General features: G+C 36.4%; 1 protein-coding gene across 7 annotated transcripts in view; it reads left to right on the plus strand.

Moving 5' to 3' along the window:
• The window catches only part of LAMA2 (laminin subunit alpha 2), a 332,349-nt gene that overhangs the window by 228,059 nt on the left and 90,118 nt on the right, over window positions 1–14,172 (plus strand). For all 7 annotated transcript variants that reach the window (XM_079297887.1, XM_079297888.1, XM_079297889.1 and 4 more), the window contains 6 exons: window positions 1,111–1,290; window positions 1,972–2,160; window positions 2,255–2,493; window positions 7,003–7,120; window positions 10,216–10,350; window positions 10,971–11,095. In XM_079297887.1, the coding sequence (XP_079154013.1) occupies window positions 1,111–1,290; window positions 1,972–2,160; window positions 2,255–2,493; window positions 7,003–7,120; window positions 10,216–10,350; window positions 10,971–11,095 (986 nt within the window). The remainder of the gene's footprint in view (window positions 1–1,110; window positions 1,291–1,971; window positions 2,161–2,254; window positions 2,494–7,002; window positions 7,121–10,215; window positions 10,351–10,970; window positions 11,096–14,172) is intronic.

Consider the following 14,172-nt stretch of genomic DNA (forward strand, 5'->3'; position numbering starts at 1 on the left):
GTGTTCTGCAAACTGCTAGTGATATTTTGGATACTCTTAGGTGCTTCAAATTACATTAGACTTGTTTAAACAAACAAATCCCTTTTTATATGACAATAAGGCATAGCTGATGAATGATCTGGAATTTAAATGTGTTGACTCTTTTCTTGGTATCTAAAGTATTAAACAACAAAATACAGTTACGACACAAAATCAGCAAATCTCACTTAGGGCTGGCAATGTTAGCAGTGCTTGCGTGTCTGATCAGTCCATTGATGCTGCTGTAAATGGAAATACCAGCATACTGAGAGTGCAGTCCAGGGTTTGGTTGATACCTCATTATCTGATACCTCATTATCTGACTCACATCTCATGAGTAGTTTGTTGATGGTATGACTGTTACCTGCATTTGTTTTCGTCTTTCTCACTCTTTCGAAGAAAGCAATAGTGATACCAGCCTTTTGCATCTGTTCACACATTCCCTGAGATAATTCCATTGGCACAGAATTACTAGACTCATACTAGAGTTTTTGAAAGGATTTCAGTATAATGCTTAAAAGACTTTGTCAACCAGTCTAAGAAAATTACAAGCATGTAAATGTAATACTTTTATTTTTTAAATAAAGCCAAATTTAGAGTTACAGAAACTTTCACTGAAGCCTCACTCTGCAAATTGCCTGGAGAACGTTTATCTTGAATATTGCATAGAAGTATCAAGGGATGGGGCACTGTGTTTTACAGCTCCAGTGATGTAAAACTGGTGGTGAGAATTCTGCTTCTTTGTAAGGTAAAATTTCTCACAAACTGAACAGAAGAGGCCTGAGACTAAAATAGCACTATGAAAACCACTTCAATAAAATTCATGGAATCACTTGCTGATTAAACTATTTTAACCACTGCTGCTGCATTCTTTGTTAACATGAGGACAAGGTGCAAAAGGCTCAAGGGGAAAGTCATTATTAGCACTGTTCATACCTGAAGGAGTAGCAAGACTGCTTTGTGACAAATTGCTCATGATGTGAAATGAAATTACCTAGAAGTAATTTTTAAAGAGCTAGAATTTAAACACTAACACTTCATGGGGGAAAAATAGAGTTAATTTTCTTCTCAATTTTTTTCAAATATGCATAGGTGACCTTGAAGCCAGAGCAAATGATTCTGCCACTGGTGGATGAAAACCTTCAGCGTAGCACTCTTTCAGGGATTGCATTCCAGCCTCCTGAAATAGTAGCAAATATAGAACAGGTGATGCAGGATCTTCGGTCAGAACCTGTTTACTGGAGACTTCCAGAGCAGTTTGAGGGACGAAAGGTAAACCTAAAACTCCACTGGATACTGACATGGCTTTATTTTCAGTGCCTTTTTACCCTCCCAATAAGCATGTCTTCACATAGTGGAAGATACTTGAAAAAAAAAGAAAATGCTATTCCATTATTAAAGCTTATTTACTCTATTATTATGGAAATCCATAAAGTAACATGAACAATATTTTACATTTTAATATCTGTAAATATCTATGGTCTATTTTTCCACAGGATAAATTTTCTCATTAAAATGTTATTTGAAAAATTAAGCTGCATATATGTAATATAGCCCTCTTGCAATTTTTTGTTTCTCATATTTTTAAGAAAATACCTGTTGTTTTTAGATTACATGGAAGAAAATTATTGAAATAAATGTCCTTTTGGATGTTGTTATGCATTTCTGTGACAATTTATTTTGCACTTTTGGTATTTCTTGGTTTGGTGGAACGCCAAGGCACATGTAAGGAAATAGGTAACATATTTGTTTTAGTGTAAATGTAATAACAAATTATTGATGGGTGTTCTTGAACACAGCCCTTGTCTCCAGATAGTTCCACAAGTACATATTACTATTTCCTACCACTCATGCATTCATCAGGCTGCACATAGGTGCAGAGCACTGCTAACTCCTTCCCAGGAATTAATTTTTAGCTAACTGAAAATGAGATTTCTTTTTGTGCTTTGCTAGCTGACCGCCTATGGAGGGAAACTGAAATATGCCATCTACTTTGAAGCACGAGAAGAGACAGGTTTTACTACTTACTCCCCACAAGTCATCATAAGGGGTGGGCCTCCCACCAATACAAGAATTATTGTCCGGCATATGGCTGCCCCTCTGATTGGCCAGCTGACAAGGCATGAGATAGAGATGACAGAGGTAACATTTCCATCTGCCTTTGTAGCCCAAAATTTAAGCACGTGGTTCTTTTGAATATTGTTAATAATCTGTCTTTTGTGTTTCTGTCTTTCAGCATGAATGGGAATATTATGGCGATGACCAAAGAGGCAGAAATCCTGTATTCTGGGAATATCATCATGGTAACCCAGGTGTCAACAGGACGATGTCTCAGGCAGATTTCACCTGGAAACATTATGGAGATGACTCAAGGCCAAGTAGAACTGTATCCCGGGAAGATTTCATGAATGTGTTGTATGATGTTCATTACATTCTTATCAAGGCGACTCATGGCAATATCATGAGGCAGAGCAGGTAACTCCTTATGCAGTGATCTGAAATAGTACAGTAGGCTGATAACCTCATAGACCTCCTGCCATTCCCAACAGAATTTGTATTCATGACACCAGCTATAAGCCATTGCTGAGAAGAAAGAGCAGAAGGAAATTGCGTTTGGCATAGTGGAAGACACAGAAGAGGGAAGTTCGATGCAAGTAGAATCTCTATTTTCAGGATCCTGGAACAGAAAACACATGCAGTACACACATTCTGAAACAAACTTAGTGTATTTTTGAATAAAGGTCTACTTTATGAAAACATGATGCTGTAATTGAATATAAATATTAGCACATGAAGGAATTTTCTCCTGCAAGTGGGAAATTAAATCTATTGGGGTCAGATTCAACATCTTCAATATATTAATGAATCCGTTATGCAAGGAAATTAAGATAACACTAAATTTGAAATGGACATCAGGCAGCAACATGAAAGGAATAGTACAAAAATCTCTACGATCTAAAGGTCAGCTGTAAAATTTACACTGAAAGTAGCAGTCAATTGAACTAACAAGGAACAACTGCTTAGTTATCTGTCCTTCAAAATGGATGTTGTTTACAACATGTCACCAGGTGAACATGATTCAGCAACAGTATTCTTGTTGAGAAATGCTAATTCTCTGTCTGCATGTATAAATAGATATGGACTGCAAAGAGAAAAAAACAACCTTTTTTTTCCACTAGTAAAGCCTATCTTGTGAAGAAGATATTATTTCAAGAAAATAGTTATTAAAGTGCTCAGAGGATATCAGTGATCATCATTGCTGGTTAGAAAATATGACCAGTGAGAGAAGATATGAACATATAGATATGTTTAGAAACTAGAAATTGCTTTAAGATGCTTAAAATGTTGTCAGAGAGAAAAAGGAAAGAATGAGTTCTCTGTTGCCATGGTGGGTAAGTCAAAAACAAAAATGAACTCAAAGTTCAGCAGGAAAGATTCACATTAGACATGAAAGATAGACTACTGAGGGTAGAGAAGTTCTTAAACAGCTTACATAGACTATGGTATATCAGAATTTATTGGCAAGGGATGGGAATAATCAGAGGTAAGCTCCAAAGATCTCCAGAAGACCTTTTTATGATTCTGTCGTAGAAATGATAAGCTAAAATTATTGCTAAGTTTCTAGGGTACAAATAGGTCTTTGAGAGCCTTGTCTTTGGAGTCTGAGGGTGAGTAGTAGGGGCAGATAACATGCAGCTTCACAGCACTGTGTGATCAAAAACATAGTCATGGTTGCTGCTATTGTTTCTCTTTAAAGTATACAATTTACAGAAAAGTATTCCTGTAGCTTGCACTGGCTAGATGCTAAATGTTAATAACAGATGCCATAAGTGTTTAACATTGGTTTAATTTATTTTTGGCATAGTCCATTTAGGATATTGTATTACAAGCAAGGGGATTCCCATGAAGAGTTTTGAAGGTAACCCCAATGCAATGTGGAAAATTTGAGAAGCGTATTCGTCTTTCGTGTGTGTTTCTCCATTGCCTCTAAGCTGATCTTAGTTCAGCTGTGGAAGCAAAATCTGAGTACTACCTCAGCTGGAGCATCAAAAGGAAAGTTATGACAGAAAAGCTGATTTGTTCTGAGGTGTGTGTGACTCCTGTGACTGCATTGCCCCAACACTTTATCAAGGCTACCCAGTAATGGGACAACCAGAACAGGGGAGGACTTTTCAGTTCCAAGGCAAGTTTGCAAGGTGCCATTTAAAGAACCAGAATGTATTTTTAAAGCATGGCATTTCAGAATGTGACATTTTATAACAGCAGAGCTTAGCAAACAGTTCATCTGGTCTTTCTGGTAAGTCTCCATCTGAAGTCATAACCTTGCATATAATTCTGTATTTGATTTTGGAGGCAGTTATGGTACAATGGATTTTTATGATCTGTCTAGTTACAAAGTTAACATTTATCACATGGCATCTGAGACTTTAGTTAGAATATAGCAGGAATACATTATTATTTTTTTCAAACTAGCACCTTGAATTATTTCAGTGGAAGTTTTGCATAAGACTAAAATATAAATCCCCAAAAATATTTTTAAAGGTTAGTGGAATATTACCTTGCACAGGAATTGAAGGCTTTTATTAAAAATACGCTGAGACCCTCTAAAGAACAATATTTGTACTCAAATTTAAGCATATGTTTGAATTAAGTAACTTAGAATAAAACATTTGTTTAAATAGAGTGTTTTGTGCTTTCCAAATAAGGGCCCTGTTCTAAACTAGTACAGATTCTCTTTCCACTTGACTGTGCATAGTAGAAAAAGATATATAGAGCTAAGGAATCTGTGGATGGGAGAGGGAAAAGATGCATATGAATTATTTTCTTTAGGTTTTAATAGTGCTTTAATTTCAATTGCAAAGTTTAAAAGCTGCAGGTAAGTGATAAACTGCAGGAAAAACACTTTAAAATAAAGTCAAAGTAGCAGCAGCAATTGGGAACATAAAAATAGCTTCGTTCTAGTGTTAGCACTCTATTAGCTAAACAGTTTAGTAGCAATGCTAATGTTGTTTCTGCTTCCAAGCTGCAGCATTATTAGTGATTTAGAGGTTTCTGCTCAGAATCCCAACCCAAACATTTTTCTTCTGTATTGTTCATTTTGTTGCCCTCATTTTCACATTCAACACTCTAAATGGAAACATTGCTTTTATTAGATTTTGTTTTGCAACAGGGCTGTGATAATAAATTTCTCGAATTGAAGTATGCTTTCAATTTCACTGCAAATTATTTCAATATTGCTAACAGTGATCAGGTGGCAGTTGTTTGATTTCTGCCTAATAGACAGTTTCCAAAAATCAGCCAAGCCTGACCTTCCTTAAGAGTAATGTTTTCACACAAACAATAGGTAGCTTTGTGGCCCTAGAGTGTGTTGTTCCCTAAATACAGCTTTATGGCAGTAAACAGTTTTTCAACTGTGCCCTCACTTTTGAAGATTATGGAGAGGCAGATTTCATTTTCTTTTCCTATTAAATGTACAGAGATTTAATGTAACTTTACATTGGCATATCGGATCTGAATGGTTTTGCACTCTTTATTTTCATTCTTCTGTTTTGACCTGGCTCTGTTTGCTGGGGTTTTTTTTTGGTTTTTTGGGTTTTTGTTCAGTTTCCCTGCTTGACTGAACCCCTTTCTTCAGGTAATAAGAAGAGAGCACAGGGTTTAAGTTACTAGATTACTTTGGGGATTTTTATATTGACACAAGGTTATCAAGATGTGTAGGTCTGGTCATGTAAGCTCTGTCACAAAATTCTCATCTAGTTCAGTGGTGGGCATTTGCTTTTCCTCCATTCATCCTGACATTGGTACCTGTATGCTAATGAGCAGAAGAGCATCACTGAGTCCCTCAGGAATCAAGGTCTGGGAGAAGTTGAACAGGCTGTGAGCATGAGAAGGATGTGAGCAGCTCTGTGAGCTCCTCTCCATTAGCACTGTGCTCAGACACCTGCTGAATAGACTCCACTCACATTATTGACATTTATTCAGCCAGTGAGTCAGACAGTCTTTGACATTTTATCTTAGGTTAGCATTATATTTGAATTTTTAAAATTTACACTGTTCTGCACATATTGTTTGTCTGAGGCAATAGGTGTTCCAGACCATAGCATTCATTTAAGCAAACAAAGAAATCCAATCCCCAAAATAAAGAAGTAACCCTAAAGTACAGCATTCTGATACATTAGGATTAAGTGTATTTCATTAGATTTTATATTTGTTGTCTTTGTCCGTAATGTACTCTACCCTATTTAGCAGGTCATCATTCATGCTGGAAAGACAAGGAGTGGCTGGGAGGAAAGAATATTATTATTAATGCAATTCAACAAATGTTTGGAAAGTTAAAATTTTAGAAATATATCCCTTTCTGATATAGCAGATAGCAGTTGTTTCTGTAGTAGTTCATGCTTGCTTTAAATTTAAATTGTTTGTTTATATGTCTAAACGATCCTAAAGAGAAAAAACAAGAAATCATACCTGGCTACTGATCTTAAAATTTCTGCTAAAAGGGCAAATGTCCAATGCCTTTGAAATCTATTCTAGAGCTTGCTAGGATTCTTTAGTTGCTAAGCCAAGATTTTATGTTATTTTTTAAGTAGCTACCTCATTAAAAGCTCATTTAGAGGACAATTTTATTGCCATACCCCTGAGAGTCATCACTTCCTTAATGAGTCCCTCTAAATGAAGAATTAGATATGAATTTTTGTATGTTAACTTTCGTTAGTTTGGCTGAAAAGAGATTAAAGAAAGAGACAGAATCAATCTGGAGATTTAGTTAGTTATACTATTGCACTAGAAGGTAAGACCAGAGGTGGTGTTAACTTTGTAATTTCTTGGGAGATGCAAAAAACAGTGTTGTTTGTCTGCTGTAGATCAAAAATCCTACAAACAACCAGATGAGATTGTTTCCTCCATGCCAGCTGACTGCAAAGTAACTGGATTTGAGTTAGTGCTTGACTAATCTCATTAGAGGTGTTTGTTCCTTTTCTCCAGGATTTCTGAGATCTCACTGGAAGTTGCTGAAGGTGGCCCTGTGTCTGGGATATCTCCTCAGGCTTACTTGATAGAGAACTGTGACTGCCCTGTGGGTTATTCTGGTCTATCCTGTGAGGTACTGTACTGACCTAACTCCCTGGAAAAGTCTTTGTGTCTTCTCTGGTCCATTCACTGTCAAGGTGTGAATAGTAATTGAGAGTGAATTCATTTAATTGGAAACAACTCACCCTTAATTTAATTACTTATTTTCTCTCACAGGTATTTCTATCTCTTTTTATTGCTGTAGGCAAATATGCCACAGAAACCATGGCAATGACTTAAATACTTAGAATACAGGAAAATGAGCTTTATTAGGACAGCATCACTGAGGCTGAATTGTGTGACTGATCCTAATAGATAATTTTTGAGCATATAAAGGTTTAATACTTTTGTAATAGTAAAATACTAATTCAGTAAACACCAGGGCAAAAGTGTTGGTCAACTAAGTGACTTGGGTGCTCCTTATACATGCACTATATATTTTTTTTTTACTTAGAATTTCATGCTGAAGATTGCATATTTCAAAAATACCCAAGTGTTCTAGAGAATCAGCTGACTGGTATGATTTTGTATAATGGATTTCATGATAGGTACCAGAGAAATCGTTTAAGATACAATACAGGAGTGCAGGACACAAGTTAATATTTCTGACTATCCATGCTCTTGATGATGAGACCACCAATCTTTCTGTGTTCAGAATACCATATTTTCATTTTTAATCAGCACGAGCAGTTCTAAATTCACTGATTGCAATTCTTAGGTGGAGGTAGAAGGGAACAACACCTTGAGTATTCTGCAAACACCTCAAACATCCTAAGTGGGATCTTGTAAGGGTTTCCCACAAACTGCCAATGGGAGAAAAATTAAAGTAAATGAAGGGAAAGATAGCTCATTATCTGTGAGAGCTCTGATCCCTTTGGATGTTATACATGATTGCATATGCAGCAAATAAGCCAACAGAAACACTAAGTTTATAGGAAAGGTGTGCAAGAAAGTGAATGAAGCAATTTTCTTTGCACACTATTTCAGTAAGATAATACACATAAACTTGTGTAAATACATGAGAAAGTAATGTACTCCAAGATTTGCTTAGAAGTACAGATATTTTGTTTTAATTACTGTAGCAGATTGAATTTTTGAAGAAAAAAAAAATATATATGATAATGTAATTAGAATGTTTTTTTTAATTCACACCCTCCAGGGGCTCAATAAATGTCTCAATTGCAGTCTTCATACTTCATTCTTAATTGTGTGATCTTGACATACTCATAACTTAGTTTATTTTTAGTGTGCTCAGTGAAGGTTATGGTGTGTTCTGTGAAGGTTTATTTAACTTCATCAGAAAAAAAACCCCTGACATCCTGGCATTTTTTAAGCAGGTGTTAACAGGGTGTATGTGTCTCCGCCATGCTTTAGCTGTATAATAGCATTGTGAATACTATATGCACAGCAGTTTTTACTAGAAGTGAAGTTTATATCACTCACTCCTTTTTTTTTTTTCTTGTTTTATTTCCACATCTCGTTGTAGGCTGCAGAAGCAGTGGTAAGAATTTTCCTAATGGCTGCTTCTGAAAAAACTTCCAAACTAGCAATTAAAAATAAAGTCTTTTTTTATCTTTTGTCTGTGTTTTGTTTTGTCTCAGAAATGCTTCGACCAAAATAGATGATAAGACTGTCAATGGCACATAAGAAAAAAACCCAGATATTAGTTTTGTTTGAGGATGTACCATGTATTTATAATCTGATTCTGAAGTTGTTCAGAACTTGTAAAGCTGTGTTTTGTACCTTGTTTGGACAAGTACACTTATGGGGATAGAGAGGGAGGGGAAAAAAGGGATATTTTTGTAAGAAACAGAATTACTTTTTTTTGAGATTATTTATCTAGGTTAGAATTCTTCACAAACCATGAAAAAGAATGATAGACTTTTCTATGCTTCAGGGAACTTAATGTGGTCTAACTCAAAATAGAAGGGTAAAAGCAGAAATGAGTTAAGATTAATTTCTTTGTGATTCTAAAGAAAATAATTGTGTTTATACTTTTTCCATAACTTAGACTCCTGGAGGTTTTGGCAATGATTATAAAACTATCAGAGGGGTGGTATATGAATAAATCTAGCATGTCAGCTAATGCTTCACTGAAGAATCCTGCTTTTGGTCACAAAAATTACTTACTCCAGATTCTCTTCTGTTTTATTTTGCATCCATTTTATTGCTGTGTGAAAAGTGTACCACTCCTTTCTGAAAAGCAGAAAATGTGGTCATCAGTAGGAAATGATCTCATCAGCCCGCCTTCACAAGCTCCTGGCACCACTAGGTGGTGGGATTTATACATGGGACAAATGACTTCTCTGTAGGCACTTTCTCCTAATGGTCTCAACTGTCAAAATGCTCCTGTTTGTGTTTTTATGCTGCCATAGCTGTGTGCTTTCTGAGGGCTGTGTAAGGGCTTCCACAGAACTGTTTAAGAAGCCTACAATAAAGATCAAGTGTTTGATTTTGCATGTGTCAGCTTTGCTAGCAATTTTTGGGTTATTCATGGAATTTTTTGCCAAGCTGCAGTAGAGGAGACTTAGTGATGGATAAACAACTCTCAAGACATGGAAAACCTTTAACATTTTGAATTCTGTACTTTTATGGTCTTTAAGTTATATAGCTATAAATAATGCAGCCAGGCAGCCATTTTCTTGTTTATTACTTGGCTTTTGCTTGTTATCCATCAGGTAGTGTGTAGGCAGATGCTAGCTTGTCGAACCTGAAAAACATAGCAGGGATGAAGGAAACAAACTCATCATGCTTGCTCTCCACAGTCCACGCAAAAAAAAAAAAATATTTTGGAAACAAACTGTTTTCTTAAGTAATGAAAGGAATGATGTTTGATGCACAGTTAGAACAGAAAGGTGTTCTGCATCTGAACAAAAGATCTCTCAAGCTGTAGTATAAAAGCCTGATGCCAGTGGAGTGCTCCAGGGATTTTTCAGCCATGTTTCCAATTAGGGCTGGCTCTTGTTATCTGTAAAGTACTGTATATTGTTTGTAACACAGCTGGAAGCCTGTCAGATTCTTTTCACAACTTGTAAAAACTGGTGATTGGAAAGATGAGCTAGCAATGCTCCCCATACACAGTCCACACTGTAATGATCTGTTTTCTTCTGCATCTTTTTTTTATTGCAGTCATGCTCTCCAGGATTTTATAGACTACCATCTCCACCTGCGGGAAGGACACCTGCTCAGCCCTTAGGCACCTGTGCTGTATGTCAGTGTCATGGACACAGCACTATGTGTGACCCTGAAACATCAGTTTGTCAGGTATTACACTTCTAAACTTTTGCACCAAGTTAATCAATGTAAAATTCTTAAGTTGTGATAATAATTAAAAAATGAGAAGATGATATTTTAATAGAATTTTTACTGAATAGCTGAAGTGTCAAAATTCAGGGAGAGTCATAACAGCAAAGTTTTGAACTTTTCTGATTCTCAGGAGTTCAGATTATGTGGTGCTTTTTCACTCCTGAATTACTACTATTTGTGTAAAAATAAAAACTAGACACCTGCAAAACAAAGAAACAATGTACCAAGTGTCATACAGTAAACACAAATCTGCTCTTACAGACAGTAATAAACTGACCTGGTACAGTAAGACTGAATTTTAGTTATTTCTCCTTCTCCAATGGCTGGAACAAAGGAGGGAAGAAAGGATGAATGGGATAAGAAATTCTGTAGCTACAGACCTGTATTCTTTCTCCTTTTAAGCCCATATATTACTCAGCAGGCATTTGATCGAAGCTTAAAGCGAGCATTCCCGCTGAGAATCATATCAGGGGAATTGTATCACAGTAAGTTTGAATCCCTAAGGCTGGGAGCAGAATGTTGTCTGCTTACTTGTAATTATCAAAATAGAGCTTTCATTGTGTCTCCTTCCTGGGCAGGATTGCCAGCACAATACAGCTGGTCACCACTGTGAGAGGTGTGCGCCAGGATTTTACGGCATTGTCCAGGGCTCTCCGGATGACTGTCAGCCTTGTGCTTGCCCCCTACCCATTTCTAGTAACAAGTAAGTCAGCAAACCCATGGCACAGAATTGCATTTCCAGCAAGCCAGAGCTTCCTTCTGGGCTCCCTGCGTCCTTTTTCAGATGGCTGGATACAAAGGAATTGCCTTGTGGAAGCTGTACTAAACATTTCTTATCTACTTTTGCTAATTGATCTTTCTTTAAAAGTCAGAAATTGCTCCCTTGCTAATTTGTGATGAATAAATTAATAAGTCCTAGAAAATGCAATACTCAAGATAATGAGTGTGTATTCTAAAGGTATTCTCATAAATGGAGCTAGAGCAAAACCCAAGTACAACGTAGCCACAAGGGAGCTACAAAAAGTCTTATATATTATGTTGGTATAAATGTGCTGCAGTGCCTTTCTTGCTCCACTATTGAATTTATTGATTCCTTATTTAATGTTACATGAGTTTTAGGCAATTTGTGAAAGAGAGAATAATTTAAAAGCATTATAGTTATTGCAGCATAAATTTTATTGGTTACTTTATGCTAATGAGCCTTTCCACAATGCTTCTGCATGTGTTCCCAACAGATGATACTTTAGACTTGAGATTTGTTTGTTGTTTTGCTGAGAAGTTCTTAATGATATTTGGTATCACACTGCAGTAGTGCTCTGAACAGGTTTGTGTTTCCTGATTGGGCTTTTGAAAAGCTGGAATTGTTCTGTAAAACTATTTTTCTGTGCTTTGTCTGGCCTTTATGATGTTTTAGTGAGTATTTCAGTCAACATAGCTGAGAATTTAGGGGGTTTGTTTTTCTTCTTCCTTAATTTTATCATTTTGCATTGGTCTTGGATTTATTTTGAAGAAGGAAAGTCCTTTCTCAAACATTATTAAAGACATCATTATCTTTCATCTGCAGCAAGAGTTTTTAAGAATACTTCCAAATCTCAGGTATTGAAAGAAATATCCTTTATCTCAGAAAGCTATAATGCATTCTTAACTACAAGTTTTTCAGATGTTTGCCCATTTCATGCATGTTTTCTGTTTACAACTTCATTATATATTCTGTCTATTAGTATCTGTAAAGGACATTCAAGTTTCAAAGAACAAGACCAACCAAGCTTCTCAGTTTAGCAAATCAGCAAATATTGGAAAAAACTTTTTATGTAACTAACTGGCAGTATGAAGGGCTGTAAATATTCCATCCTATTTTTTTCAGGGGGCTTAGGAACCAACCTTTAGTTGCCCAAAAATACATGTGTCAAATCAGAAAATGTCAGGGCTCTTCACCTGCTGTTTATGGCACTATGCTACAAGAATGTAGACAGATTCTCCACACTGTGCTCCCAAGATCATTTCAGTATCTTATTTAAACCTAACATGAACTCAGGAAGTGGGTATTGCTGCAATGCTCTACAGGACTGTGGGTAGTATGTGTAACACAGAATCATAGAATGGTTTGGGTTGGAAGAGACCTTAAAAATCATCTAACTCCAACCCTCCTGCCATAGGCAGGGGCACCTTCCACTACACCAGGTTTCTTAAAGCCCCATCTGAAGACTTCAAGGGATTGGGGCATTACCACTTAATTGGGCAGCCTGCTCCAGTGTCTCACTGCCCTCTGAGTAAAGAATTTCCTCCTAACACCTAATCTACACTTCCCCCTCTATAGATTAAAGCCATATCCTGTTGTCTTTTCACCATCTATTTTTTTTAAACGCCCTTTAGGTGTCCTAGGTACACACTCAAGTTTCTGAGCTGTCTAAGGGAGAGCAAGAAAAGTGCCCATACCTCATTTAGTCACATAGACTGCATGGCTGTGGGTGTTGTCACAGCCTTTTGTGTCATGCTCATATGAAAGTGATCATGAGACTCTCTCTTTCATAAACCTTCACAGGAGATAAGAGAATAACACCTAGTCTGAATTTATTAAAAACAATTTATCATGAGATAGTCATCCAATTTCTTAATGCTGTTGAGAAAGGAGTCAGATCTGAGCATGTCCAGGAACAGAACTGCTTGTGTTTAATCGAGCTTAGCTCAGATGTCTCTAGACATCATGGAAGGGATTTGTGTTTCTGTTAGCCACAGCCATCAACAACTTTGGTAGCTGTGTAGTAAATAAAAAGACCAACAGCTGTTCATCTCACTCATGTTAAACATAAATGAAAACACCATTGGAGAGAGGACAGGGAAGGAGATGTTTCAAATATGTATATAAGTGTTTGTACATGTTCATTTTCCAGTGCTGATAGAGGATGCCTGAACAATTGGTTTAGGCTAAATGCCTGACTTTTAGATGAATAGAGTAGCATAAATTAATTCCTTAAAGCTACAGTATAAAGTGGAAAATGAGAATATCAACCCTTAGATTTGTATCTTGTACAGATCAGTTAAAGCTCTTCAAGATGCTATTAAAGAAAAAGTCTACCTGCAGCTATTTTATGGCAGTCAAGTAATCATTATGTACATGAAATGCAGCTAGCTAATGAGCTATCTCATTAGCTTGCTATGTCATGACTGATACGATGGTATTTGTGGATGGTATAGTGAAATTATTTTTATTTATGAAATTGTATAAAACTCCACTAAAGTTTTAAATACTGTGTTTATGCTGCTGTACAACCAGCAGTCAGCTTCAGACATGATGAGCTGGAGGGAAAAAAAATAACAGAGAGAATGGAGAGAATGAATTGTTCCTAGTATGGATCTATTTTTATGGAGTTGAAAATGTATTGGATAATGAGTTTGTGAGTAATAGATCAATTTGTTTGCATTTTTTGCAAAGGCGTAATTCTATATACTAGTTCAAGCACTATTGATTTAATGCACTATAAGCAAGTTAGATGAGGATGCTGACTGTACTGTACCAAGAAAGAACCTTGGGCTCACCACTGGCCACCTCTGTGCTTTTCTAGTTCTTCTTCCACAAAGAGCTGAAAGAGTTTTATAGTTTTGCACCATTTTAATATTTCTTTCTGCTCTTTTGCTCTACCTGCCCCTTTGCAGGTGCAAATACACTAACATTTCAATGAAACACTACTTTGCACAGTGCCCACAGAAACACACTACAGTCAGTAGTATAGTGATTTAGAAAAGAAAATATAGTGTCTTCAATAATTAAAACAAGACCAC

The sequence above is a fragment of the Erithacus rubecula genome (genome assembly GCF_903797595.1).
Source record: "Erithacus rubecula genome assembly, chromosome: 2".
Taxonomy (NCBI): Eukaryota; Metazoa; Chordata; class Aves; order Passeriformes; family Muscicapidae; genus Erithacus; species Erithacus rubecula.